At 36.9% G+C, this 26000-nt stretch overlaps 1 protein-coding gene and 1 long non-coding RNA gene across 3 annotated transcripts in view; one reads left to right on the top strand and one right to left on the bottom strand.

The window, feature by feature from the left end:
- The window catches only part of GALNT13 (polypeptide N-acetylgalactosaminyltransferase 13), a 528727-nt gene that overhangs the window by 492869 nt on the left and 9858 nt on the right, over positions 1 to 26000 (top strand). For both annotated transcript variants that reach the window (XM_077767826.1, XM_077767828.1), the window contains exon 12: positions 23239 to 23373. In XM_077767826.1, coding sequence (XP_077623952.1) covers positions 23239 to 23373 — 135 coding nt within the window. The remainder of the gene's footprint in view (positions 1 to 23238; positions 23374 to 26000) is intronic.
- Positions 1 to 26000, bottom strand: part of LOC144234483 (uncharacterized) — a 79713-nt gene that overhangs the window by 47146 nt on the left and 6567 nt on the right. Inside the window, exons 2-4 of the long non-coding RNA XR_013335970.1 lie at positions 3906 to 3966; positions 2695 to 3034; positions 1415 to 1607 (exon numbers count right to left, since the gene is read on the bottom strand). This is a non-coding gene — a long non-coding RNA (uncharacterized LOC144234483). The remainder of the gene's footprint in view (positions 1 to 1414; positions 1608 to 2694; positions 3035 to 3905; positions 3967 to 26000) is intronic.

The following is a 26000-nucleotide window of genomic DNA, read 5'->3' as shown; positions in this document are numbered from 1 at the left end:
ATTATTCTCTTATTTCCATTTCTGTTCTCAATTGTTTCTCTTTTCTCTATAGAAAAAATAGTGTTCATTCAGTGGCTAATGCCAGAGGCAAGATAAAATGCACTTCCTATGGTATTGTTAAGCTTAATAAAATTAACGGCCTCTCCTGTTGTTTTAACATATATTATGAAAAAATTAAACCATCACATAAAACCCTATTATGATTTATACTTTGATGGAACTCAATATTTCTTGGATGATTAATTCTAGTTAGTCTGTATTTAGGGACATGTTTACAGTTTTGACTTTAAGAAAGAACAGATTTTAGGATTTTATTCTCAGAGCTACCTTCCCTGTTTTTTTATTGTTATTCTCTTATGTTACCATGGAAGCAGTATCTATTTTTATAGTTATTTAATTTAAAATTTTTAAAAGTAGCCCCAACCCATATAAAACATTCAAATTTCTCACTCCTGCCTTTATACAAAATTCATAACAAATGGTAACTTTTTTTTTAGCATTTCCACTCGATTGCATTTCTTTTGAAAAAAAGAAAGAGAGGGAGGGGCAGAGGAGGAGGGAGGCTCCAAACTGACAGCCCAAGTCCCATTCAGGGCTCAAACTCAAAAAACATGAGATCATGAGCTGAGCCGAAATTAAGAGTCGGACACTTAACCAACTGAGCTATCCAAGTACCCCATTTAGTTGCATTTCTAAAAGAAGGTGCTTTATGTTTATTGACAACTATCCCTTAACCATTTCTCCTTGCACAGGAGTTTTTTGTTTATTTAATCTTTTTAGAGATAACAGAAAGAAACTTCTTTTCAGTAGTTGTTGGAAATATTTTTCTTAAACACTCAAATATTCAGCATATTTTCTCACCCTCTAGCACCTGCAGGGCTTGGGATATGGTAGTCACCTAATTAAAACTAGCCAAATTTACAAGAATACATGGAAGTTTTTGTAGCCCGAATACCGTAAAAACAAGACATCAAGTGTAGATTTATTATTACATTCAGCATTTGATCCTGAAGCATTCTTTTAGAACCATAATAAAAATCTTCTATCCCAAAGAAAAATGACAAAATTAGAAAAGCCATTCCTATTTGTCCTTGAAATGCTTTCATTAACAAGTAATATGACATCATTAAACAGTTTCAAAAGAATGAAAATAAAGAGGAATTTAATTAAAACTTGAACACAAATTTTTACAAGTGAAAGAAAACACTTAACAATTTCCTGGTAGAAAGTACATACTATTAAGTTATGGGACTGTCTTCTCTATATTTCTGAAAAGATGAATTCCTGGAAGCAGTTCCATGTCCCCTCAGTGCTAATGACTCAGATTTATATTTGCATCCCTCGCCTCTCTCCTGGACTCTGGAATCTGTTGCCAATTAATTACTGAGAATCTCTACAGGCATCTCAAACTCACCTGTTCCAGATTGTACACATTTTCTTCTCTTTCACAGGAGCATCCAAAATTGAAATCCAGCATACACACTTCTGAAGTACGATTGGTCACCAAATACTGGTATTTCCATGAAAATGATGTCCCTTGACTCCCACCTCGAAGACACTTTGTAACTAGGGCTTATATCTTTGTCCTCGCCTGTATTTCCTTCCACCTGTGTGGTCAGAAGACCTCATTATTTCCACATGTCATATGGAATTCCATTCATACATTCTCTATATGCCACATTAGAATTAAAATCTGATTAAAACCTCCAATGAGTCTCCGCTGCCCCAGTGAGTAACATAAAAATTTCTTACGTATGATATATACAAAATGCCACGTAATTTCATCCCCATCTAACTTTCCAGCCTTATCCCCGTTGATGTTCTAATAGTTCTTTTTGTGCTCTGGACATATGTTTGCTAATTTTCTACTCCGTATGTGCTCGGTGCATTTTCATATACCTGCAATTCACTGTTAGTGACCACACTTGCAAACTTAAGACATACTCACTGTTTAAAACCCAAATAATTTAGCTTCTTTTCAGCTATCTGTTGACAACTTCTTAACGTAAACACAGTATAATTTATTTAATCACTCCCTTATTGCTTAATACACAGTACCACTTGTGAATTTTTATCATTATAAATCAGGCTCATCAATAAAATGATGAGCTTGTAGCTAAAAATCTAGTGAGTATTCATATTCACTTCTTTAAAAAATAGTGTCTAGAAGTAAATTTGATGGGTCAGAGCTGATGCAACATTATATGGCTTTTTATAGTGGCAAATTGCCCTTTTTAAGGTTTTATCAGTTTAACGGGACTAATAGCTAAAATAGGAAGATGTACTATGTTAAACATTTTACATGCATTACCGCATTTGATTCCCACAACAATCTATGAAATACATAGTGTTATTTTCCTGATTTTACTCATGAGTCTAATGAGAACCCTGAGAGATTGGTAACAGGATTAGGAGGTAAAGCCAGTTTGATTCTAAATCTGGCTGACCCCCCATCAAGGGTACGTTCACTTCATTTGTATTGACTTCCAACTCCACTCCCTCAGGATTTCGGTCAGAGTAGAGAACCCTAAACGGGTATTGTATTTTTGCTTTGTTTTGTTTTTCATGCCAATTTAGTATGGGAGAAACATTTTATCTTATTTTGAATCAGATCTCTAACACTATCAGTGCATTTTAACAGTTTAAAATTTGACATCAATACTTTGAAGATATTATAGTCGTGTGTTTACTTACACTTTCATTGTTCATTGAGGGCATTCTTGTTTCTCTTGTCCACTTATAAAAATACTGAGATGATTACCTTCTGTGGTACATGTTGCAGATATTCTTTTGACTTGATGTTTTGTTTCCGGTGTGTTTTCATGTACAAACTATTAAACAGCTTATTCATCGGGTGCCTGGGTGGCTCAGTCAGTTGGGTATCCAACCTCAGCTCAGGTCATGATCTTATAATTCGTGGGTTCAAGCCTCGCATCGGGCTCTGTGCTGAACACTTGCTCGGAGCTTGGAGCCTGCTTCGGATTCTATGTCTCGTTGTCTCTCTGCCACTCTCCTGCTCGTGCTCCGTCTCACTCTGTCTCTCAAAAATAAATAAATGTAAAAATGTAAAAAAAAGTTTAAGACCCAGCTTATTTATTCCCATCACTGTTTGCATTTGCTTTCTCTTTGATGTAGAAATACCATTTTTTAAACTTTATTTTGAAAGAGAGAATGCATGCAAGCATAGGAGCGGGGGAGGGGTGGAGAGAGAGGAAGAAAGAGAATCTTAAGCAGACTCCAGCTATCAGCAGAACCAAGATCATGACCTGAGCCAAAATCAAGAGTCTGACACTGACTTCACTGAGCCACCTAGGCACCCCTACTATTCTTTTTTAATGAGATGCTTTTAAATGTCATTTACATTGTCTTAAAAGAGCCAATATCAGGCAAATAGGCCTCAGTCTTATTGGTCATATATCTGACATGACTTTTTTATTCAAAAATTATGTAAAATATAATTGGGTACAAATTAGATTAATATTTATAAAATTACCATTTTACTTTAATATCAAGTATCAATATAAAATTATTAAACATCCAATGGTGAGTGTTTCCTCTGAATTATAACACCATTTTTTAAATGTTTTATTTATTTTTGAGAGAGAGACAGAGCATGATCAGGAAAGGGGCAAAGGGCAGAGAGAGAGAGAGAGAGAGGGAGACACAGAATCTGAAGCAGGTTCTAGGCTCTGAGCTGTCAGCACAGAGCCCAGTGTGGGGCTCAAACTCATGAACTGCGAGATCATGACTTGATCTAAAGTCGGATGCTTAACCAACTAAGCCACCCAGGTGCCCCTGAATTATAATACCTTTTTAATCAAAAAAGGCAGGGGAAGCAGCCCTCATATATATTGTACTCAACTTTTCTAAAGACAAAAAATCTAAAATGATGGAAAAATACTCACATTTTAGCAAATGCATTTCTAATGATTCTCTTTGTCCCTGGAGCCACTCATTTGGAGAGAGCTAGAAAGCATATGGTAATATTCCATGTAATTTATTGTAGTAAATGATTCACAGCCATTTTTCAAGGTAGCAAGCCTTTAGGGAAGCTTATGCTAGCCATTTATTAAAACCTTGTTTTCTGCCAAGGTAAAGAAGAGATTACTAGGTCATATCAATACTTTCAAATATCTCCTCCTCTAAAAGGTGAATATGATTATATTTAAAAAGAATCTTACCTTATGACAGTAAATAAATTTTGAGAGTAAACAAATACTTCCTCTCATTATAGACCCTCTCCTAAAAAAAAAAACTTAATTATTTTAGTAAGCATTCTAATGTACTCACAGATTGTAATGAATACATTAATTCAATAGATATGAATTGACTTTACAGTTGCATTTTTATAAGTATTATAATTACTTAGAAGCCCTTTCTACATTAATTTGATCCCCTTTTAGCAAACTTTGTGCACCAGAATTAAAACTCACCAGGGTAAATTTGCAACTGAAATGAAATAGCCTAAGAGGAAAGAAGGAACTTACATTCGTTAAATGTTTAAATGAGCTGGATAGCAACCTAGAAGAGAGCATCATTATTTGTATTAAAGGAACATCTAGTAAGCTTGGAATTGATGGGAATTTGCAGAAACTTAAACATAGGATGTGAATAAGCCACCCAGGTGCCCCAGAATATTTTTTTTTCTTTAAAGAAGTAAAATGTGTGCATCTGGTGGAGATTTGTAGAAAAGAAAAATTGGGGGGGGGGGCACTTTAAAAAAAACTTACAAATTCAGAGGGGCATTTTATGGTGATGGCAACATGAAGGAATGATCACAGTGGTGTCTATTGTTCACAACGGCCAATGTTCAGTCCATGTCTTACATACATGTGAGAGCAAGTGCCACTTCTACGTGGAAAAAATGGTCACGCTATAATTCCATCTCCTAAAAAGAACGTTTCTTCATCTTGCCAGTGAAACAAGTAGCCCCAACAAGATTTATTATGGGAATCTTTGTGTGTTATAGATAAACCTATTATAAAGATAGGGCCCCAATCTTAGCCTCAAGTTGTTAGAGACACATTAAAATTGATCTCTGAGATCTCCTGTAAAGAAGAATTCCAAATAATTTGCATGGAGAATCCCCTTCCAGGAGGTAGACTTTAACTCTCTTGGCCACCTTGCATGTGGACTTGCTTCTTGACCTGCTTTCAAGTCAACAGGGAAGGTGATGGTGGTGGTAGCTTTACAGTGGAGAAACATGGTTGATACTACCTTGAGTAAGTGGTCAAGGCTCTACACTGTGAGCCACATGGGTACCATGAACCCTTGATGTGATGTGATGTGATGTGATGAGAATGGCACTTCACCTTCATGGTCTTCCTCTCAAAAACATTCTATGAGATAAACATTAGACAAACATAAACTGAGGGACAGCTATAAAATACCTAATGAGTACTCCTCAAAACTGTCAACATCATCAAAAAGAGGAAGTCTGAACATCTGTCTGAGTAGGCTAAGACATGACAACTAAATGTACCGTGGTATCCTGGATGAGATCCTGGGAGGGAAAAATGAATATGAGATCAAATGGACATGTTAGGGGAAAACAGTGAAATCTGAATAGAGTTTAATTTTTAAACTATCAAACAAGAAAATGTTACATGTGTAAAAAGACCATGGGATTTGGGGGCTGCTAGACTATACATCAAAGACAGGTTCTTATAAACTGAGTGACTGGGAGGAATTTATTTAACCTTTTCAAGCCCCCTAAGCCTCATTTATAAAAGTAATTCTATGCTTATCCTTTTTTAAAAATGATTTATTTCTGAGGGGGGGAGAGAGAGAGAGAGAGAGAGAGACAGACAGACAGACAGACAGACAGACAGCATGAGCAGGGGAGGGTCAGAGAGAGAGGGAGACACAGAATCCAAAACAGGCTCCAGGCTCTGAGCTGGCTGTCAGCACAGAGCACGATGCAGGGCTCAAACCCATGAACCGTGAGATCATGACCTGAGCCGAAGTTGGACGCTTAGCCAACTGAGCCACCAAGGCTCCCTCTAATGCTTATCTTGAAAGGTTATTAAAGAAACACATAACATATGATATGTGGACTATCATACCTCTATGTACAATATATTTAAAATGGCTTTCATCTTGCCTAACACAGAGCAGGTGCTCCAATGGCTTGTGTTTTCTCTCTTTCCACTTGCTTTCATCCCAACATCCAAAGGCCAGAACCTCTGTCCCTTGCCTGAGGGTTTTCACTGCCAGAGCCTGCTTTGCCCACCTCTTCACTCTTGGGGAATCAATTTCACCTGGAAGCACACCTCAAACAAACTGAGGGCAGATAACATGCGTTATCCCAGATTCTTTACCCTTTGAGGAGACTGCTTGTTCCATGCAGAGATCTCAAAAGGTATAAGCTCCAGTTATCCACAATATGATTAATCTGTAATGTACCATTTGTTAGCTCTTTTCCCTTCCCTACTCACCCACTAGATTTGCCTGGGATCCTCTAAGTAATAAACTACCTACACTTGAATCTTTGAATTGCAAACTAAATAGAGTCTGATCTTTGCAGCATAAATGTTGTAAATTAAAAGGACCACTTTAAGCTTGAAATAACCTAGAAAAATTTAGCTTTATTTGCATTCAGTGCAAATGCTATAATTATCTGGAGATTATTTTTTTTAATTATGTCTAATTTAATCTAAAGAATAGTTTACAAATAAGAAACAATTGTAACTGATACACAATGAATATCTTGGTGGCATCTAGGACATTATAATTTGCCTTTCGAGGCCTGTCATATATTCAGTCATTTTTATCTATTATCCCAAACACCAGAGTTTTAAGTATATAATAAGTATATACCTTTTAAAATAGGAAATATTACCAAAATACCAGTAAAAATATATTCAGAAAGGATGCCACAAAGTCTTTCACCATGAATTTGTGTCTAATAAACACAAAAACAAATATACTAGTTTATATAGATGTCACATGAATGCTATGTATTATTGCTGTTATGTCTATATTACATTCGCAGGCATATATCACTAAGAACCTCAAGACCACATATCTTGGTGCTCCATGGTACTAACCAAGGATCTAGTGATAAAGGGAAAGTAGCTATTAAATTGCCCATGGATTAAGGAAAATATCCCATCCAGTAATTCATTTGACTTTCCCTGCAATTTATATGTGCAAGGGCAAATTCTTCAGAGAATAAATATATAAAGAATGATATAATCAGGGGAAACGTATCAGAGAATATGATCAAGAGAAAGGTAATTTGTTACATAAGATCATTACAATGGGAATATAGAGAACAGAGTTCCAGGCAGGCTGGAATAGTGGAGGAAACACTTACAAAAATTTGGCGCCCAATTAGATTATTTGTGTTTTGAATTCAGAGTTTCAGGAAGAGCCTACATAGATTGGATAAGGCCTGAAGCATTTAACATGCTCAAAAGTATTTGTTGAATAAATACATGGATGAATAATTGAGTAAATAACTAAATGATAGAGACATAGCATTGGAGAAGGTATTCACGTGGTAAGAATGATTCAAATTTGTATGTATTTCCTTTTTCCTAATGGTCACTGTATTAGTTTTCTATTGTTGTATAGTAAGATACTACAAATTTTGTGGCTTAAAACCATGCAAAATGATTATCTCACAGTTGTATACGTCTAATTCAGGAGCAGAATGGCTGGTTCTCTGCGTAGAGTCTCGCAGGTCTAAAATCAAGGTGTTGGCTAGCGCTGAGACCTCACTAGGGACTCAGGGCCCGCTTCCAACCTTCTTGGTTATTGGCAGATTTCAGTTCCTTGCAGTTGGAGAAACTAGCTTCCATCATTTTGGGTTTTTGTTTGTTTTTCTCCTGACTGTGTGCCACGAGCTGCTGTCAGCAGCTGAAGGCTCTTCTAGTTTCCCTGCCATAGTGGCTGTCTCCAAAACAAGGCAGTGTGCATCTTCAAGGCCAGCAGTAAAGTCTCTTTGGTTGGCTAATTCTAGGTGTTATATAACAATGTAATTATGGAGTGACTTTCCTGTCATAGTACAGTCTCACACACACTCAAGGGAGGGGTGTTTATAAAGGACATGTATATCGGGGTAGGAATCTTGGGCCCATCTGAGAATTCTACCACAGTCACATAGAAAACAACATCTGCACATCCAAATGCATCTAGTGGGATATCCAAGTGGGCTTAAATTTGTAACTTATATTCTTCAGCAGCACAATAGTAAACTAGGAGTACCTGGAGCCTAATGTTTATATTTTTTTAGATTTCTTGCATTGAAGCCTTCCTTTAAACCCCTTCAAGAAAGTAAAGTACTAAACATACATAAACTTTAACATCAATAGTGTTTAAAATGGGAGGATTTACTAATGAAGTAAAAGGAAAATAGAAATAGAAAAAAAGAATAACATTTTGTTACTGTATTAGTGTACACTGCTTATACTATTACCTTAAGCCTTTTGTGCTATTTTCCAGAAAGTGGACTAGAGATTCCAAAGACAAATTGTTTTCATTTCAATGCAGTAAGTAATTATTGGGTAAATATTCTTTTCTAGAATTGTTTCTATAGGTGTTCAAAAGTATATCCTTAGAATTTGTTATTGAGGCAGCAAGATTTAAAAAATAAAATAGAACACAGAAGACAGAATGTAATCAAAAGTGGAGTATATGCCTGGATTTTGTACAGATAACAACAAATAGTGAGATGTTACTTGCAGCAAGTACTGTATTTAGAGTTTGCATGAAATGGGGTGCCTGGGTGGCTGAGTCGGTTAACCGTCAGACTTCGGCTCAGGTCATGATTTCACAGTTTGTGAGTTCGAGCCTTACATTGGGCTCTGTGCTGACAGCTCAGAGCCTGGAGCCTGCTTCACATTCTGTGTCTCCCTCTCTCTCTGCCCCTCCCCTGCTCATGCTCTCTCTCTCTTGGTCTCAATAATAAAAACATTTTTAAAAAATTAAAAAATATATAGAGAGAGTTTGCATGAATTACCTTATTCAACCTCTGAAGAGCCCAGACAACAGGGGGCATCTTTATCCCTTTTTCCAGATGATAAAGGCAAGATTTTGACAAAGCCTGATAGTAACTCTAGTTCTGATGAGTAGTAGAGGGAAGTCCGAAACCCAGGTCTGTGCATTTTCCAAAGCCCATTCTGTGAGTGCTATCCTGCTCTCAAGAAATATGCAAATGATGCCATACCTGTAATGCAATGCAGATGAGCAGGTGAGAGTAGTTACAAAGTGCTACAAGAAGAAAGTGAAGAAGGTATAAACTTTAAGGGGAGTAGACCTTTACTGGGAAAAGTAGAATGGTAAGGAGAGCTCTAATGAAGTGATCAGAACATACCCAGTCAGAGATGGAAAGATGAGGTGACTTGCTGATCACAAATTCACAAATATAAAGTTATGTGAAAGTAAAAGGGGAAAGAGTTAATGTATCATGGATGATGTTGAGGATGGGAATACTGAACACGAGATATGTACCAACATTCTAATTTTAAGAGAGTTTTAGACAATTAAATCTATAAAAGACCATAGATATCATCTAGGCATGTAAGACAAGTAGGGAGCACACAGCCAGAAGCTACCTACTCTCCTTACTCTCTTCCACACAGACCACTGAGCTAACAAGCTAGAGATGAAGCCTGAAATAATTAAGACAGAAAAAGATCCAATCTAGAAGTAAAGGTTTCTTTCCTTGGCAGCTCCATTGATGAATTCAATTCCATCTATGCCTTCTTCATGCAAATTTCACAATGGTGTGAGGTACAGTGAGAGAGGACATTTTGAAAAATAAACCACATTCCTCAAGGTCTGATTTTTATTGTTAAACAATTTTCCCTATTATTTCAGTGCAAATTTTACCTGGGCTGTTTTTACAGAATGAGGGGGAAGAAAACTACTATGATGTGTGTGTGTTTGTGTGTGTGTGTGTGTGTGTGTGTGTGTGTAGGTAGGTAGGGGAATGTTAATAATTTATCCTTCTAGATTCTTGTTAACAGATCTCTCAAATTGATAGCACTAGAAATACCTAAAGTGATCTCCCAGAGGGCCCAAATTTCCAAAATGACCAAGTGACAGGGGTGTAAGGGGTAGTGTATTCAAGTAAAAGACTAGTGGCGATGAGTCTGGGGTTCAGAAAGACATCTGTCACTAAGTGGTTCTGGAAATTGTGTCAATCCCATAACTCTGTTGCTTAGTTTCTTCATCTAGAAAGTGCAGCAGTTGGCATACAGTGACAGAGAGTCCCTTTTAACTGTGAACTTTTATAGTAAATCGGAGGAACTCAGCAGGAAAAGTATTTTATAAATTCAAAACTAAATCTAGAAGAATCACAACCTAGGGCACCTGGGTGGCTCAGTTCGTTAAGCATCTGACTTCGGTTCAGGTCATGATCTCACGGTTCATGGGTTCGAGCCCCGTGCTGGGCTCTGTGCTGACAGCTAGCTCAGAGCCTGGGGACTGCTTCGGATTCTGTGTCTCCCTCTCTGACCCTCCCCTGTTCACATTGCCTCTCTCAGCAATGAATACAAAAAAATTTTTTTAATTAAAAAAAGAAAAAGCACAACCTATATAGTAAAGGTGAACAAAATACACTTATGAACCTTTTAAAGAGAATATGTATAAACATAATATATATAAAACTTAGTATGTGCATTGCAGAATATTTTTCATGTTGTAAGAAACCCTGTAACAATACACAGCCAGCAGAGGGCGTTTTAGTTCCTGAGCCCCTTGCGTAGAACAGTAAACTTGCTTTGCAACTTTCAGTGTCTGAACAGTTTTGCATACAGCTGCTGATGCTACAAATTGGAGCAAAATTTGCTTGCAATTTTTCAAACTTCAAATTTTTCAAAGAGGTAAGGATAAAAGTAGTTTTAAAGAAGTAATTATACATTAACATTTTAAGCATGGTATGTATAGACACGGTGTTTAATTGTGTAAAATAAAGAATTAATGCAAAATATTTTAGATCATTCTCACAACAGTCCTTGAAAATTGTTAAAATGTTTTAGTTGTAGATATTTGAAGAACTATGAAATAAATGCCTTTGAACATACTTCCCAAAGTGAAAAATCCAGAACCATATGCATAGGTGAAATAATGAAAATGCTTACCTTCTCTGAAAAAAAATATTAAGACTGAAAGGAATGGAGACTGAAATTGGTTGTCATCTTTTATATGTTGGGCTTTACTCCTATACTTATTTGACTACATCAATTCAGAGACAGAAATTAATCTGATCTCTATAAAGTCTGCAACAAAAGCAGGTATTTCACCTCATCACAGTAAAGAGCCACTTTATGAAGATGCATTTAAATAGAAAAATGATTATAAAAATAATTGATGCTTTCAGAAAGTATAACTGGATGTTACAATTTTCAGCCCAGACACCAAGATACAATTGATGTGATACCTAAAGTCAGACTTTGCCCTGCAAAATTTGCAACCATCATAAGGAGAACTAGAAAGAGGTATGTAAGTTTCTTAGAGCTGCCCTAACAAACTACCACAAGGCGAGTGCCTTTAAAAATAGAAATTTATCATCTCTCAATACTTTAGACTACAAGTCTGAAGTCAAGGAGTCGGGAGGGGCATATTCCTTCTAAAACCTCTAAGGGAGAATCATGTGTGCTGCCTCGAACTGCAGGTGTTTGCCTGAAATCCACATGGCTTGTAGATGATGTATGGCTCCAACTTCTGCCTCCATCACCGCAGAAGCATCTTCTTTCCATATGTCTCTATTTCTCTTAAGGACACCAGTCATTTTTTGAATTAAGGGTCCACCCTACTCTAGTATGCTCTCATGGCTACATAATTAGTTTACCTAATTTCATCTGCAATGACTTTATTTCCAAATACATTCATATTTTGAGGTGGTTAGAAGTACTTCAGCATATCTTTTGGGGGAAACAATTCAACCCATGACAAAAGGTATCGGAAGGTGGAGAATACTAAGGTTTTCTATGAAGAGGGTAGTTGCCCTCCACCTAGAGAGGAGGGGGTGGGATTCTAACTTCCAGGGGCAAGCCTTATTGAGAGGAAGACCCAAAGCAGGGGCAGCAGCTTCATGGGTGTGCAACCCATGCCATCAAGCAGGGTTTGAAATTTGAAAGTCTTAATAATTCTTGAAAAGCCTGCATTTCATTGTACACTGGGCCCTGGAAATTATACAGAACACCATTTTAAGGGTTATTTGCTATGTACTTCATGCTCTTGGGGAATATGGAAGGCTGTAACTTGATTCACACATAGTAAAGCTGGCCTGTGACAAGTGAATTGAAGTGACTACACCGCCTGTGTCACCATGCCTCCTTGGCCAAGCCATAAAAAGTGGCCCACTTGGGCACCTGGGTGGCCCAGTTAAGTGTCCAACTTTGGCTCAGGTCTTGATCTCACTGTTCCTGGGTTTGAGGCCCAGTTTGGGCTCTGTGCTGACAGCTCAAAGCCTGAGGAGCCTGCTTCTGATTCTGTGCCTTCCTCTCTCTTGCTCTGTCCCTCCCCTACTTGTGCTTTCTCAAAAATAAATAAACATTTTTTAAAGTGGCCCACTTATAGACTATGCATTGTCTTCTTAGGTAGCACTGCAGTAAGAGGTGCTTAGCTATAGGAATCTCTAAAGAAACAAACACTCTCAGGAGAGGGAGATTTAAATCTCTGCCAGGCCAGAGAACAGGAAGGAATTATCAAGAGACAGTTCAGGTAAGACCTCTTATACTTTTTACCACCCTGATGGAATCAAAAACCAATTAACAGCCTGGGAGAATGTGGGAGTGGGCAGGAGATATAAGAAAGAAAAAACATTCTTAAAATGGTGAGATAAAGGAGTCAACTATGTCCTACCCCAAGGCAAGCTTCCAACCTAGGAGAAGTGGAGATGATTTGGGATCACATTCCATTCAGAATTTCCATTAGTAATATTAAACAGACAATTCTGTTTTCTGAATTGAATCCCCAGGGGTCCTAGACAAGTAAGTGGAAAAATCTATAGTTTTTATCTGGAGGTAGGGAAGGACATGATATTTCTTTCAGTTTAAGGGGTTAATAAGCATTAGGGGCTGAACTGTGGCTCTCCCCAACCCCAAATGCATATGTTGAGGTCCTAATCCCAGAACCTCAGAATGTGACTACATTGGGATATAGGACCTTTAAAGATGCAATTAAGATTAAATGAGATCACTAGGATGGGCCCTAATCTAATAAGAATGTTGTTTTTTATAAGAAATGATTAGGACACAGGCACAGAGGGAAGACCATGTGAAGACAGAGAGTAAAAGCAGTCATCTATAAGCAAAAGAGAGAGGTGCACAGAAGAAACCAATCCCACGGATACCTTGATCTGGGGCTTCTGGCCTCCAGTACTCTGAGGAGATTAAAAACCACCTAGTCCAGGGTACTTTGTTATGGCAGCCCTAGCAAACTAATAATAATAGGAGACAATAAAAATTAAAATGTTACAGTCATCAAAATAATTAAAAGCACTCACAAAAAGGAACAAAAGAGGGGCGCCTGGGTGGCTCAGTCAGTTAAGCGTCTGACTTCGTCTCGGGTCATGATCTTGCGGTTGTGGGTTCGAGCCCCATGTCAGGCTCTGTGCTGACAGCTTGGAGCCTGAAGCCTGCTTCGGATTATGCGTCTCCTTCTCTCTCTCTGCCCCTCCCCCACTCATGCTCTTTCTCTCTCTGTCTCAAAAATAAACTAAAAAAAAAAAAAAAAAGGAACAAAAGATTGATCACCTCTTATAAAATAAGTGAACTTAAAATAGTTGAGTAAAAATGGCCTTTTTAGTGGTTGTTTATAGAGCTAGCTTCACCAACAGACTACAAAAGAAGATATGTAATGCTAGATGGCTCATAATGTTATGTGTTAAATTTGTAGATTATGTGCAAAACAGAATTTTCAAAGCACCATAAGTTATTGCACCTGTACGGTTCATGTGAAGAGCTCTACTTACTATGCTTTTTAATAATGTTGAGTTGGTTTGCATAGGAATATGAATGCAGTTGTACAATGAAACAAAAAGGAAAATTTAATATATAGGAATCATATTATACATGGTTTCTAAACCAGATAGGTGTGGGGGACAGGGGCCAACATGGTGGGGAAGCAGGGGGATCTGTACTTCCCATGAGTCTCAAACAAAGAAGGGCTGAAGCCAAAGGATTTTGAACCCCAAGAGTCTGGGAGGAAAGGAGTCAGAGTCTACCAGGAATAAAACAGGAAAACCAGATGGCCCCAGAGGTGTGTGATTGCGAACTGGGGGGAGTTAAAACAGGCTGCACTGGTACAGAGGGGATGGATCTTCTGTGGAGAGTAAAAAGGAAGAGAAAGAGTGGCTGGGGAAGCATAGGACTGTATCTGGACAAGAAAAAAACCTGGGCAGGGATGGAGAGGGATCTCATCATCCCATCTCTAACCACAGGGCTTTCTTCAGACTGTGGCCAGCTGCCCTGTTGGGAGTCACCTCCAGATTTGGTGGTATGGCAGGGGTGCAGACGGCAGCAGGAGAATCTAATCCTCTCCCCTGAAATGCTGCAGCACAGCTGTGTGATCACATTTTGAGTGACATCATTAACATGCATGGAGTGGGAGTTCAAAACGCAGCTAAGTGTGGGACATAGGAGATGGCAGAGTGGGACATTCCACCTCATTTTTGCCAGTGGCACAGTGAGGATGGATCCAAAGGAGTGATTTGGGACACCTGGTCCCTGAAGACGGGACTAGGAAGTCGCCATTCTCCCCCAATCAGGAAGACAGGGCTTCAGGGATTGTCCACAAGGCCCACAGTGGTGGCAGGATCCGTCTACACCAAACCACACCCCTCCACGCTGGGTAGCCACTTTATCAACTGGAGCTGGATAGATGCTGTGGAACTAGCACTGCGGCATTGCCTGGATTAATTCGAGGGCTACTTCAAGGAACCAAAGCATAACTGGTGGAGAGCTCAAAACATCACTATGATAGGGAAATAAAATATCCAAAGTCACAACAACAGAGAACAAGTAGCACTCCAAAAAACACTTTCTGAACAGCCAGGCCCTGAACATTGCAGTACTTGCAGGTACAGAGCACATAACAAGCTTTTAAAACTTACGAGGGACAGAAAACCAGCCAAAATGATGAAACTGAAGAATTCTACTCAAAAGAAATTCCAGAAAGAAGTGACAGCTAAAGAATTGATCAAAACAGATATAAGCAACATAACTGAACAAGAATATAGAGTAACAGTCATAAAATTAATCACTGGGCTTGAAAACAGCATAGAAGCTGCAGAGATCAAGGATCTTAAAAATAGTCATGATGATGGGGTGCCTGGCTCAGTCAGTTAAGTGTCCAACTTTGGCTCAGGTCATGATCTAGTGGTGCATGGGTTCAAGCCCCACATCGGGCTCTGTGCTGACGGCTCCTGGTGCTTGTTTCAGATTCTGTGTCCCCCTCTCTCTCTGCCCCTCCCCAGCTCATGCTCTGTCTCAAAAATAAATAAGCGTTAAAAAAATTTTTTTAATAGTCATGATGAATTTAAAAATGCTATAAATGAGGTGCAAAATAAAATGGAGGTGGCCACAGTGTGGACTGAAGAGGCAGACAATAGATTAATTAGAAGATAAAATTATGGAAAAAGAGGAAGCCAAAAAAAAAAAAAAGCAGAGATAAATTGATCCAGGAGCACAAAAGGAGAATTCAAGAACTGAGGGATGCAATCAAACGGAACAATATCCATATCACAGGAATTCCAGAAGAAGAGGAGAGAAAGGGCTGAAGGGGTACTTGAACAAATCATAGTTGAGAGCTTCCTCAAACTGGGTAAGGAAACAGACATTGAAATCCAAGAGGAGAACTTCCCTCAGAAGTAACTTGAATCAATCTTCTGCATGACATATCATAGTGAAAGTGGCAAAATACAAGGGTAAAGAGAGAATTCTGAAAGCAGCTATGGATAAACGGGCTTTCACATACAAAGGTAGATGCATAAGGATAGTAGCAGACCTATCTACTGAAACCTGGCAGGCCAGAAAAGATTGGCAGGAAATCTTCAATGTGATGAACAGGAAAAACATGCAGCCAAGAATCCTTTATCCAGAAAGCCTGTCATTCAGAATAGAAGAAGGGATAAAGTTTTTCCAAAACAAACAAAAACTGAAGGAATTTATCACCACTAAACCAGCCTTACAAGAGCTCCTAAGGGGAACTATCTGAGGGAAATGTTTCAAGGAACATTTCCTTGAATACCAGAGACGTCACTACAAGCACAAAACCTCCAGAGAACACAATGACACTAAACCCATTTTCTTCAATAATAACGCTGAATGTAAATGGCCTAAATGCTCCATAGGTACCAGACATTGGGTATCAGAATGGGTAAAAAACAAGACCCATCTATTTGCTGTCTACAAGAGACCCATTTTAGACCTGAGAACACCTTCAGATTGAAAGTGAGGAGATGGAGAACTATCTATGCTACTGGAAGTCAAAAGAAAGCTAGAGTAGCCATACTTATATCAGACAAGCTAGACTTTAAAGTAAAGGCTGTAACAAGACATGAAGAAGGGCATTATATAATAATTACAGGGTCTATCCATCAGAAAGAGCTAACAATCATAAATGGTTATGGACCAAATTTGAAAGCACCCAAATATATAAAAAAATTAATCACAAACATAAGCAATCTTATTGATAAGAATGTGCTAATTGCAGAGAACTTTAATACTCCACTTACAGCAATGGATAGATCAACTAGACAGAGGATCACTAAAGAAATAATGGCCCTGAATGACACATTGGACCAGATGGATTTGACAGATATATTTAGAACTGTACATCCCAAAGCAATGGAATTCACTTTCTTTTTGAGTGCACATGGTACATTCTCCAAGACAGATCACATACTGGGTCACAAAATAGCCCTCAATAAACATAAAAGAATTGAGATCATACTGTGCACACTTTCAGATCACAATGCTATGAAACTTGAAATCAACCACAGGAAAAAGTCTGGAAAACCTCCAAAAACATGGAGGTTAAAGAACATCATACTAAAGAATGAATGGGTCAAATAGGCAATTAATGAAGAATTAAAAATATATGGAAATAAATGAAAATGAAAATCCAACAATCCAAGACCTTTGGGATGCAGCAAAGGCAGTCCTAAAAGGAAAATAAATTGCAATCCAGGCCTATCTCAAGCAACTAGAAAAATCCTCAATACAAAATCTAATAGCACTCCTAAAGGAACTAGAAGCAGAATAGCAAAGATACCCAAAACCCAGCAGAAGAAGAGAAATAATAAAAATCAGGACAGATATAAACAATATAGAATTAAAAAAAAAAGTTGAACAGATCAATAAAACCAATAGTTGGATTTTTGAAAAAATAAACCGAATTGATAAACTTCTAGCTAGGCTTCTCAAAAAGAAAAGACCGAGGACCCAAAAAGATAAAATCACGAAGCAAAATGGATTTATTACAACCAATTCCTCAGAAATACAAGCGATTATCAGGGAATACTATGAAAAATTATAGGCCAACAAACTGGACAACCTGGAAGAAATGGACAAATTCCTAAACACCCACACACTACCAAAAACTCAAACAGGAAGAAATAGAAAATTTGAACAGACCCATAACTAGTGAAGAATTTGAATCGGTTATCAAAAATCTCCCAACAAATAAGAGTCCTGGACCAGATGGCTTCCTTGGGGGAATTCTACCAGGTATTTAAAACAGAGTTAATACCTATTTTCTCAAGCAGTTCCAAAGAAATGGAAGGAAAACTTCTGGACTCATTCTATGAAGCCAGCATCACTTTGATTCCCAAACCAGACAGAGACCCAGCAAAAAAAGAGAACTACAGGCCAATATCCCTGATGAGTAAAGATGCAAAAATTCTCAACAAGATACTGACAAATCGAATTCAAAAGCATATAAAAAGTATTATTCACCATGATCAAGTGAGATTCATTCCCGGGTTGCAGGACTGGTTCAATATTTGCAAATCAATCAATGAGATACATCACATTAACAAAAAAAAAAGATAAGAATCATATGATTCTGTCAATAGATGCAGAAAAAGCATTTGATGAAATACAGCATCCTTTCTTAATAAAAACTCTTGAGAAAGTTGGAATAGAAAGATCTTACTTAAACATCAGAAAAGCCATTTATAAAAAGTCCACAGTTAATATCCTCAGTGGGGGCGGGGGGGAAGAGAGAGCTTTCCCCCTGAGATCAGGAACACGACAGGGATGTCCACTCTCACCACTGTTGTTTAACATAGGGCTGGAAGTCCTAGCATCAGCCATCAGACAACAAAAGGAAATCAAAGGCATCAGAATTGGCAAAGATGAAGTCAAACTTTCACTTTTCACAGATGACATGATACTCTACATGGAAAACCTGACAGACTCCACCAAAAGTCTGCTAGAGCTGATCCATGAATTTAGCAAAGTTGCACAGTACAAAAATCAACATACAGAAATTGGTTTATACACCAATAATGAAGCAACAAAAAGAGAAAGAAACTGATCCCATTCACAATTGCACCAAAACCATAAAATAGGAATAAACCTAACCAAATATGTAAAAGATGTGTATGCTGAAAACTATAAATAACTTATGAAGGAAATTGAAGAAGACACAAAGAAATGGAAAAACACTCCATGCTCATGGATTGGAAGAATATTGTTAAAATGTCAATATTACCCAAAGCAATCTACACATTCAATACAATCCCAATTGTATTGAATGCACCAGCATTCCTCTCAAAACTAAAATAAACTATCCTAAAATTTGCATGGAACCAGAAAAGATGGGAGGCATCACAATCCCAGACTTTAGCCTCTACTACAAAGCTGTAATCAAGACAGTATGCTATTGGCACAAAAACAGACACATAGATCAATGGAATAGAGAACCCAGAATAGAACCTACTAACGTACGGCCAATTAATTTTTAACAAAGCAGGCAAGAGTATATAATGGAAAAAAGACAGCCTTTTTAACAAATGGTACTGGGAGAACTGGACAGCAACATGCAGAAGAATGAAACTAGACAACTTTCTTACACCATACACAAAAATAAACTCAAATTGTATAAAGGACCTGAATGTAAGACAGGAAACCGTCAAAACCCTAGAGAAGAAAGCAGGAAACAACCTCTTTGACTTCAGCTGCAGCAACTTTTTACTTGACATATCTCAAAAGGCAAGGGAATCAAAAGCAAAACTGAACTATTAAGATTTCATCAAGACAAAAAGCTTCTGCATGGCAAAGGAAACAATCAACAAAACTATTAGGCAACCAACGGAATGGGAAAATATATTTGCAAATGACATATCAGAGAAAGGACTAGTATCCAAGATCTATAAGGAACTCACCAAACTCCACATCCGAAAATCAAGTAATCCAGTGAAGAAATGGGCAGAAGACATGAACAGACACTTTTCCAAAGAGGACATCCAAATGGCCAACAGATACAGGAAATGATGCTCAACGTCATTCATCATCAGGGAAATACAAATCGAAATCACTCTGAGATACCACCTCACGCTGGTCAGAGTGCCTAAAATGAACAAATCAGGAGACTATAGATGCTGGTGAGGATATGGAAAAATGGGCACCCCCCCTACACTGTTGGTAGGAATGCAAACTGGTGCAGTTGCTCTGGAAAACCGTGTAGAGGTTCCTCAAAAAATTAACAATAGAACTCCCCTGTGACCCAGCAATAGCACTGCTATGAATTTACTCAAGGGATACAGGAGTGCTGATACATAGGGGCACATGTACCCCGATGTTCAGAGCAGCACTCTCAACAATAGCCAAATCATTGAAAGAGACTAAATATCCATCAACTGATAAATGGATAAAGAAGATGTGGTTCATATATACAATGGAATACTACTTGGCAATGAGAAAGAATGAAATATGGCCATTTGTAGCAACATGGACGTATCTGGAGGGTATTATGCTAAGAGAAATTAGGCAGAGAAAGACAAATACCATATGTTTTCACTCATATGTGGATCTGGAAATACTTAACAGAAGACCATGGGGTAAAGGAAGGGGAAAAAAAAGTTACAGAGAGGGAAGGAGGCAAACCATAAGAGTCTCTTAAATACTGAGAACAAACAGGGTGGATGTGAGGTGGGGCAGATGGGAAAGTGTGTGATGGCCATTGAGGAGGACACTCGTTGGGACGAGCCCTGGGTGTGATATGGAAACCAATTTGAGAATAAATTATATTTAAAAATAAAACATTTTTTAAAATAATAAAAAAAATAAAAATCAAGCGAAAAAAACCCAGATAAGTGCTCGATTAATGTTAAGTTCCTCCCTATTCCTCTTTTATAATGGATGGAAGGACACGGAGATTGATTATTTTCCTCTGCTTCTAGTCACCTTAGTTTAAAGTGATTAGACTTTGATTGAACCAATTATTATTAGAATCAGACTGGCATTGGAGCAACTGGAAATATATGCTAAATCTAGCATGCGTAACTCACTTCTGGTTTTGGTAAGAATCAGTACTAATAACCAATGATAGAGCAATTTCAATGGTAACTAGAAAGGGAGGAATAGCATCCAATTTTTATAAAAGAACATACAATTAGATTTCACTAATGAAGGACTGGACCTCATAAAGTCAACAACATGTGTGATGTTTAAGTTAGTGTGTTTCATATGTGTTCAGGACTGAACTATCTTACCTTGTAATCAGGAATAAAGATTTTAACTACAGCAAGAGAACAGATTGGGCAGATACTCTGCCAGGAACCACACCTACCACCTGAGGGAGGCTACATGGGGTACTGACACAGTCAACAGGCAATGACCATAAGGAGCACCTGCTCCCTAGGGAATCTAAGGACACTGTCTCCAAAGTCATAAGAAACTCAGTAAAGGGGGACTATATATGCTTCAAGTGTCAGGATAGTCTGTCATCAGGTATTAGAGCCTCTCCTCAGGGCTGTATGTAGAGGGCTCAGCACAGACAGGTAAGAGCAAAACCTGATGGGCTCCTGTCCTAAAAATTCTTTGGGTACTGGGCATACTATCAAGGCAGGAATTCATATACAAGGCCACAACCTAGGAGGACCTCTAAGATTGGTATAATAACACGAAGTACCACTTACTGACTGTTTTCTGGGTACCTAGGATCTTTGCAAAGTACTTTGCACATAATATTTTAGTCTATCCCAAAGTGAATTCCATGAGCTTCCTACAGTAGGAGATATGAAAAAGCACAAAAATGATCATTATGGGTAAAAAGATGATAGATAAAAGGAGTAAATAACTGAGATCAAGCCTAATAATTTCCAAATAAAACCAAGAAAGACACATATATACTGACATACACTGACTTGTTATTAGAATAAAAACTATCCTTAACACTTAAGCATAAAATGCTTAAACATAAAATAAAATTCTCAGGATGAAAAATAAGTCTATCATATTAATTATTTGTTATTATTTGTTAACTAATTAATTAATGCCAGAAAATAACAAAGACTTATGTACAGATTTTTTAAGAAAAAATTATCTGTAGACCAAACATTTTAACATCAGTTAATTATTTTCCAAGTGCAAAGGCCAAAGAAACACAACTTCAGGTAATAATTCAGAAAATATCCTACAAATATATCTTTCTTGCACATAAATCACTTAAGATAGTTACTGATTGAATTAAAATTAGGAATCAAGAAACAAAGAAGGTGGTAAAGTTTCCAAACTGTCATAAGACACCTGAGGAAAAATCATTTTTCAGGTCATAGTTATACTCATCATACAAAATTAATGGCAAATGTGAATGCTTTGGTGCCTCTATTTACATTGGCATCTGTATACAACTAAAAGAAAATACTTCAATGTGGAAAATTATACCTCACATTAAAACAAAAGATAAAAGAAATTTCTCTAGAAATTTCCCTCCTTCAAGTCAAGGTCTCCTACTAAATTCAGTCAGCTAATTAAATATGTTTATTTTAAATTAAATATTGTATTAATAAGTATCGTGTTTGGGAAGGATATAATACATATATTTGATGGGTATTTCTTTTATTCTCTTGGTTACTCATAAATTCCATTAAAAGTATAAGCATTAAAAAGTACTAAAGAGGAAATTTTTTATGAATGCTATATATGAAATCTGTAATATTTTTATATAGTTCAATTAAATGAACTTCATATACTTCTCAAAGTTTTATGTTGTTGAGTGGAATGTACAACCTGAGTGAAGAATGTCCTTATCATTGACTTTGTACTTTCCTCATACCACTTGTAACTTTCAGAGAAGTCCTGAGTCTCAGTGCCGAAGAGGCCAACCCCTTCAAGACTAACTTGCTCAGATTACAGACCAGGGCTCCAAAGTTTTAAGAGATATGTAGAACTGACTTCCTCCAATTTTACCATACTGCAGTGGAAAACTAAAAGATTCTCAGATAATCTTCCTTATTATATTCCCTCTTGACATTGCAAAGAAAAAAACACCCACAAAATACTGAACCATGCTTATCATAGATAACAGAAGAAAATAACTTTTATAATTAGGTACTTACTAACTCTTCATGAACTTTCAATAATCAAGGTTATAAGTAAATTATTCATACCATAAATTTAAAAAATAAAGCTTCTTATAGTATCAGTTTAAATTAGCCAACAATGAATCCACAATCCACCTTGACATTTCTTGGATCTTTTCAGAACTGTAGCCAAGCTCAGCTATAACCATATGAGAAAGATAAGCAGAGAGCCTACCTTTAATGAGCTCTCTAGAGAAGCTAATTCTACAACCTTTGGAAACACACTGACAATATTTAATAAAACTTACATGATGTTATGGAAAGAAAGATTTAAACGTCTTTATGAAAGATATCATTATCTCTACAGAACTAGGGTACTGGTCGTATGGTGGTGAGAACAAGGAGTGCCCTTTATTGAGCCCCATATAGTTAACAAAGTTTATTTCATTGAACCTGTTGTAAGATATAGGAGACAAGTATAGTGCAGGAAATGTGGTGACACCAAATAATATTTACTATGTTAGTTTATTAGACTGAGGCCTCACAAAAACCTTATAAAACAGATGACACTGCCTCATTTTGCAGCTGAAGAAAGGGACTCAGGGGTGAACTAGCTTTCTCAAGATCACACAGCAGAGACCATTTGAAAACACATGTTGATAAGAACTCTTCCAGAGAGAAATCTGCTATATTGTGGAGTTTCTTTTTGTTTTTAAGAAGATTATTTTATTAGCTGAATTTTATACTTCCAGGTGTTTTCTTATACTGCTGACAAAGAAATCCGAACCGATGATTTGTGCTTGGATGTGTCTAGACTCAGTGGACCTGTAATCATGTTAAAATGCCACCACATGAGAGGAAATCAGTTATGGGAATATGATGCTGAGGTACAGTATTTTCTTTAATTTATTTATTATTTAGTGCTCAAACTCATTTATATATTTCAAATACATTTAAATCCTGAGCTATTTTTTCCGCATTGGAAGAACTGTATTTTTAAGCATGCATGCCTCTATCTGATAGCATTAGAGTGGTATAGCATATAATAGGTTTTTGCCAAACTAGTCCATTCATGTAAAATGTGAATAAGGAAAATAAATTCATTTTTATGTGCTTAATATGTGCTATCACATGTACATGTTTAACATAAATTAGGCAACTGGCCAGCTATGCTTATGTGAGAGGTATATATGAAGATGCATATTATAGGACGATATCAACAGTATTTTCAAATTTTAAATTTTATAGCTTCCCAACTTAGAGGAAAAAAGAAAAAAGCTGATGAGCATGAATGCTCTTTATTATAGTAAATACTTTGCAAAATTCAATAAACTAATTATGTACATAATCAGCCAAGCAGCATTGTCTCAATATAGTACATCTTTCTGATAGAAGAGAGGGAGAGAAAACAATAAAATTACTGTTGGGAATTTATAGCCAGGCAGTGTGTAAAAACCAGATCAACCATCAGATGGAGCTAATAAAAAAGAAATATTTTCTCTTCCATAAGGAAGTTTCCTTGAAACAGCTTCGTTTCTTTCAGTTTCCTTTGCTTAACAAAATGAATTGGGTCATCTGTGTTACATTTTCCTCATTATTAAATGGTTGGTGACTTAAAATAAGAAAAACTATTCTTACAAGATAAATATCGTCTTCTTTTTAAAAACTTTTTGAACATCCTTTCATTTGTATGATGTAGTTTCTTAGCAGAAAAACTTACTGAATTTTTTACATGATTTGAAGCTGATTACGTACGGTTAAAGTTTCGCTCTAAAATTTATAGAATATAATCAAGCTCTTTGGACACAAAATATTCTTCTTCTGGGACATAATTAAGGGCAAACATCCTGAATTGTTCCTATAATGCACCAGGGTGTTCTATTCAGACCCTTGTCTCCTCTGTACCTTGTTCACCTTTGTCTGACCCCAATTATTTCTCTTGAGCTATCATCATCACCATCCTTTACATTATGACTGCAGAAGATAACCCCTTCAAAAATACATGAGGGTAAACAAGGAACCTTGGCTCTCTCCTTCTGTAAAGAAAAGTACAGATAAGGGAGAAATCCTACAAAAGTTGTATTTTTTAATCAAACTCTTCATTGCTGTTGTTCTTTAGTTGTCACAAGGAACCCAGGACTTTATTGGGCTTGTGCTAAAAATTAAAATCTAGAATATACAAGGAAAGGGGAATGAGAATATGTACTTTTTATAAGGTAAAGCAGTGTTGAATTTCAGAGTACCACTTTTAATCTCCAATCTTCTATTTTTTGAGTGGGCAATGGCTACTAGTCATAACTCAGATTCTTTAATTTCTGAAATAACTATATTTTTGGTACTTAGGTGTGTATTTTATGTTTTTATCAGCCAGCAGTAAAGTAAGATTATTGAATACTAAGGGATTGTGAAAGAAAAGAGAAAAAAAGATTCCTTCACCTAAGCCAAAGACATGGTTTTTGCAAATTTACTATTTTGGATGACTAGTAGTTAGCTATTGTAGTATTTTTAGAGCATTGTAATATTTTTTGTCATGTAAACTTCATTTCCAGAACACACATAAAAAAGCTTATACTATGCCATAAATATTGAGAAGTGTTTGTTTGAAAAAAATCTGATCATAGTAATAGTTATATAACATACTTTCCCTCCTATATGTTTGTTTTCAGAATTAAATTATGATGTTCAACTTGCCCAACTTTACATCATAGTATAGATTTTTTGCCAAATTTATGAATGTATAAACCATACTGTAGAGAAGTCACAAGAAAATAGAATAATTATAGGAATAATGAATCACCTTTCTGGAAATTTCAGCTTTGAAATAAGACTGATTTTATTTGTAAAAAAGTCAGAAGAATAGAGATATTTTTTTTAAAAGAAATTGAAATCTAATACTTAAGTCTATAGAGTAGTCCAACTCTTACAACCCAAAGTTGTAACTAGTAGACTAGTTACATCTAGTAGGTGTAGACTAGTAACATCACCTGGAGCTTTTTGGAAATTCGGAAACTTACTAGACTATCTCAGAGTCTGCATCTTAACAAATCCCCAGGTCATTTACATACATATTAAAGTTTGAAAAGGATAGGTCTAGACAGTGGCCAAACATCTACTTATCTTCCTTAGTCTTTTTATAAACCATTGGAATTATTGCAAAGTTAAGAAAAGGCATAAATACACTTTGGAAAAAATGACAGGCCTTCAGGAGAGATGGGGGAGAGGGAGGGAGTAAAGAGTGAGAGGCGCTGGGAAAGAGGAGTCATTGCCAAGTAGCACTGGTCTTCTGGCATCTAACCTGTGGGAAGTAGAAAGTGCTACTTGCTACTTCTTTAATTATTTATCTACTGTTATCAAAGGCAAAGTCAGTTTTCTTTGAGAAACCTCTGAGGGTGGTTAACTATCAAAGTAGAATAAAACTTGGTGGAGGTCACAGGATTACAAGAGCTGAAACTTTTCTTAAAGTTCTCTTCTTTTAGCCTTTATCGGGCAGAAAAATAAGCACACCGCCAATGAT

Source organism: Crocuta crocuta, unplaced genomic scaffold, assembly GCF_008692635.1.
Source record: "Crocuta crocuta isolate KB4526 unplaced genomic scaffold, BGI_CrCroc_1.0 scaffold154, whole genome shotgun sequence".
Classification (NCBI taxonomy): domain Eukaryota; kingdom Metazoa; phylum Chordata; class Mammalia; order Carnivora; family Hyaenidae; genus Crocuta; species Crocuta crocuta.
This window is presented reverse-complemented; position numbering and strand designations above follow the sequence as displayed.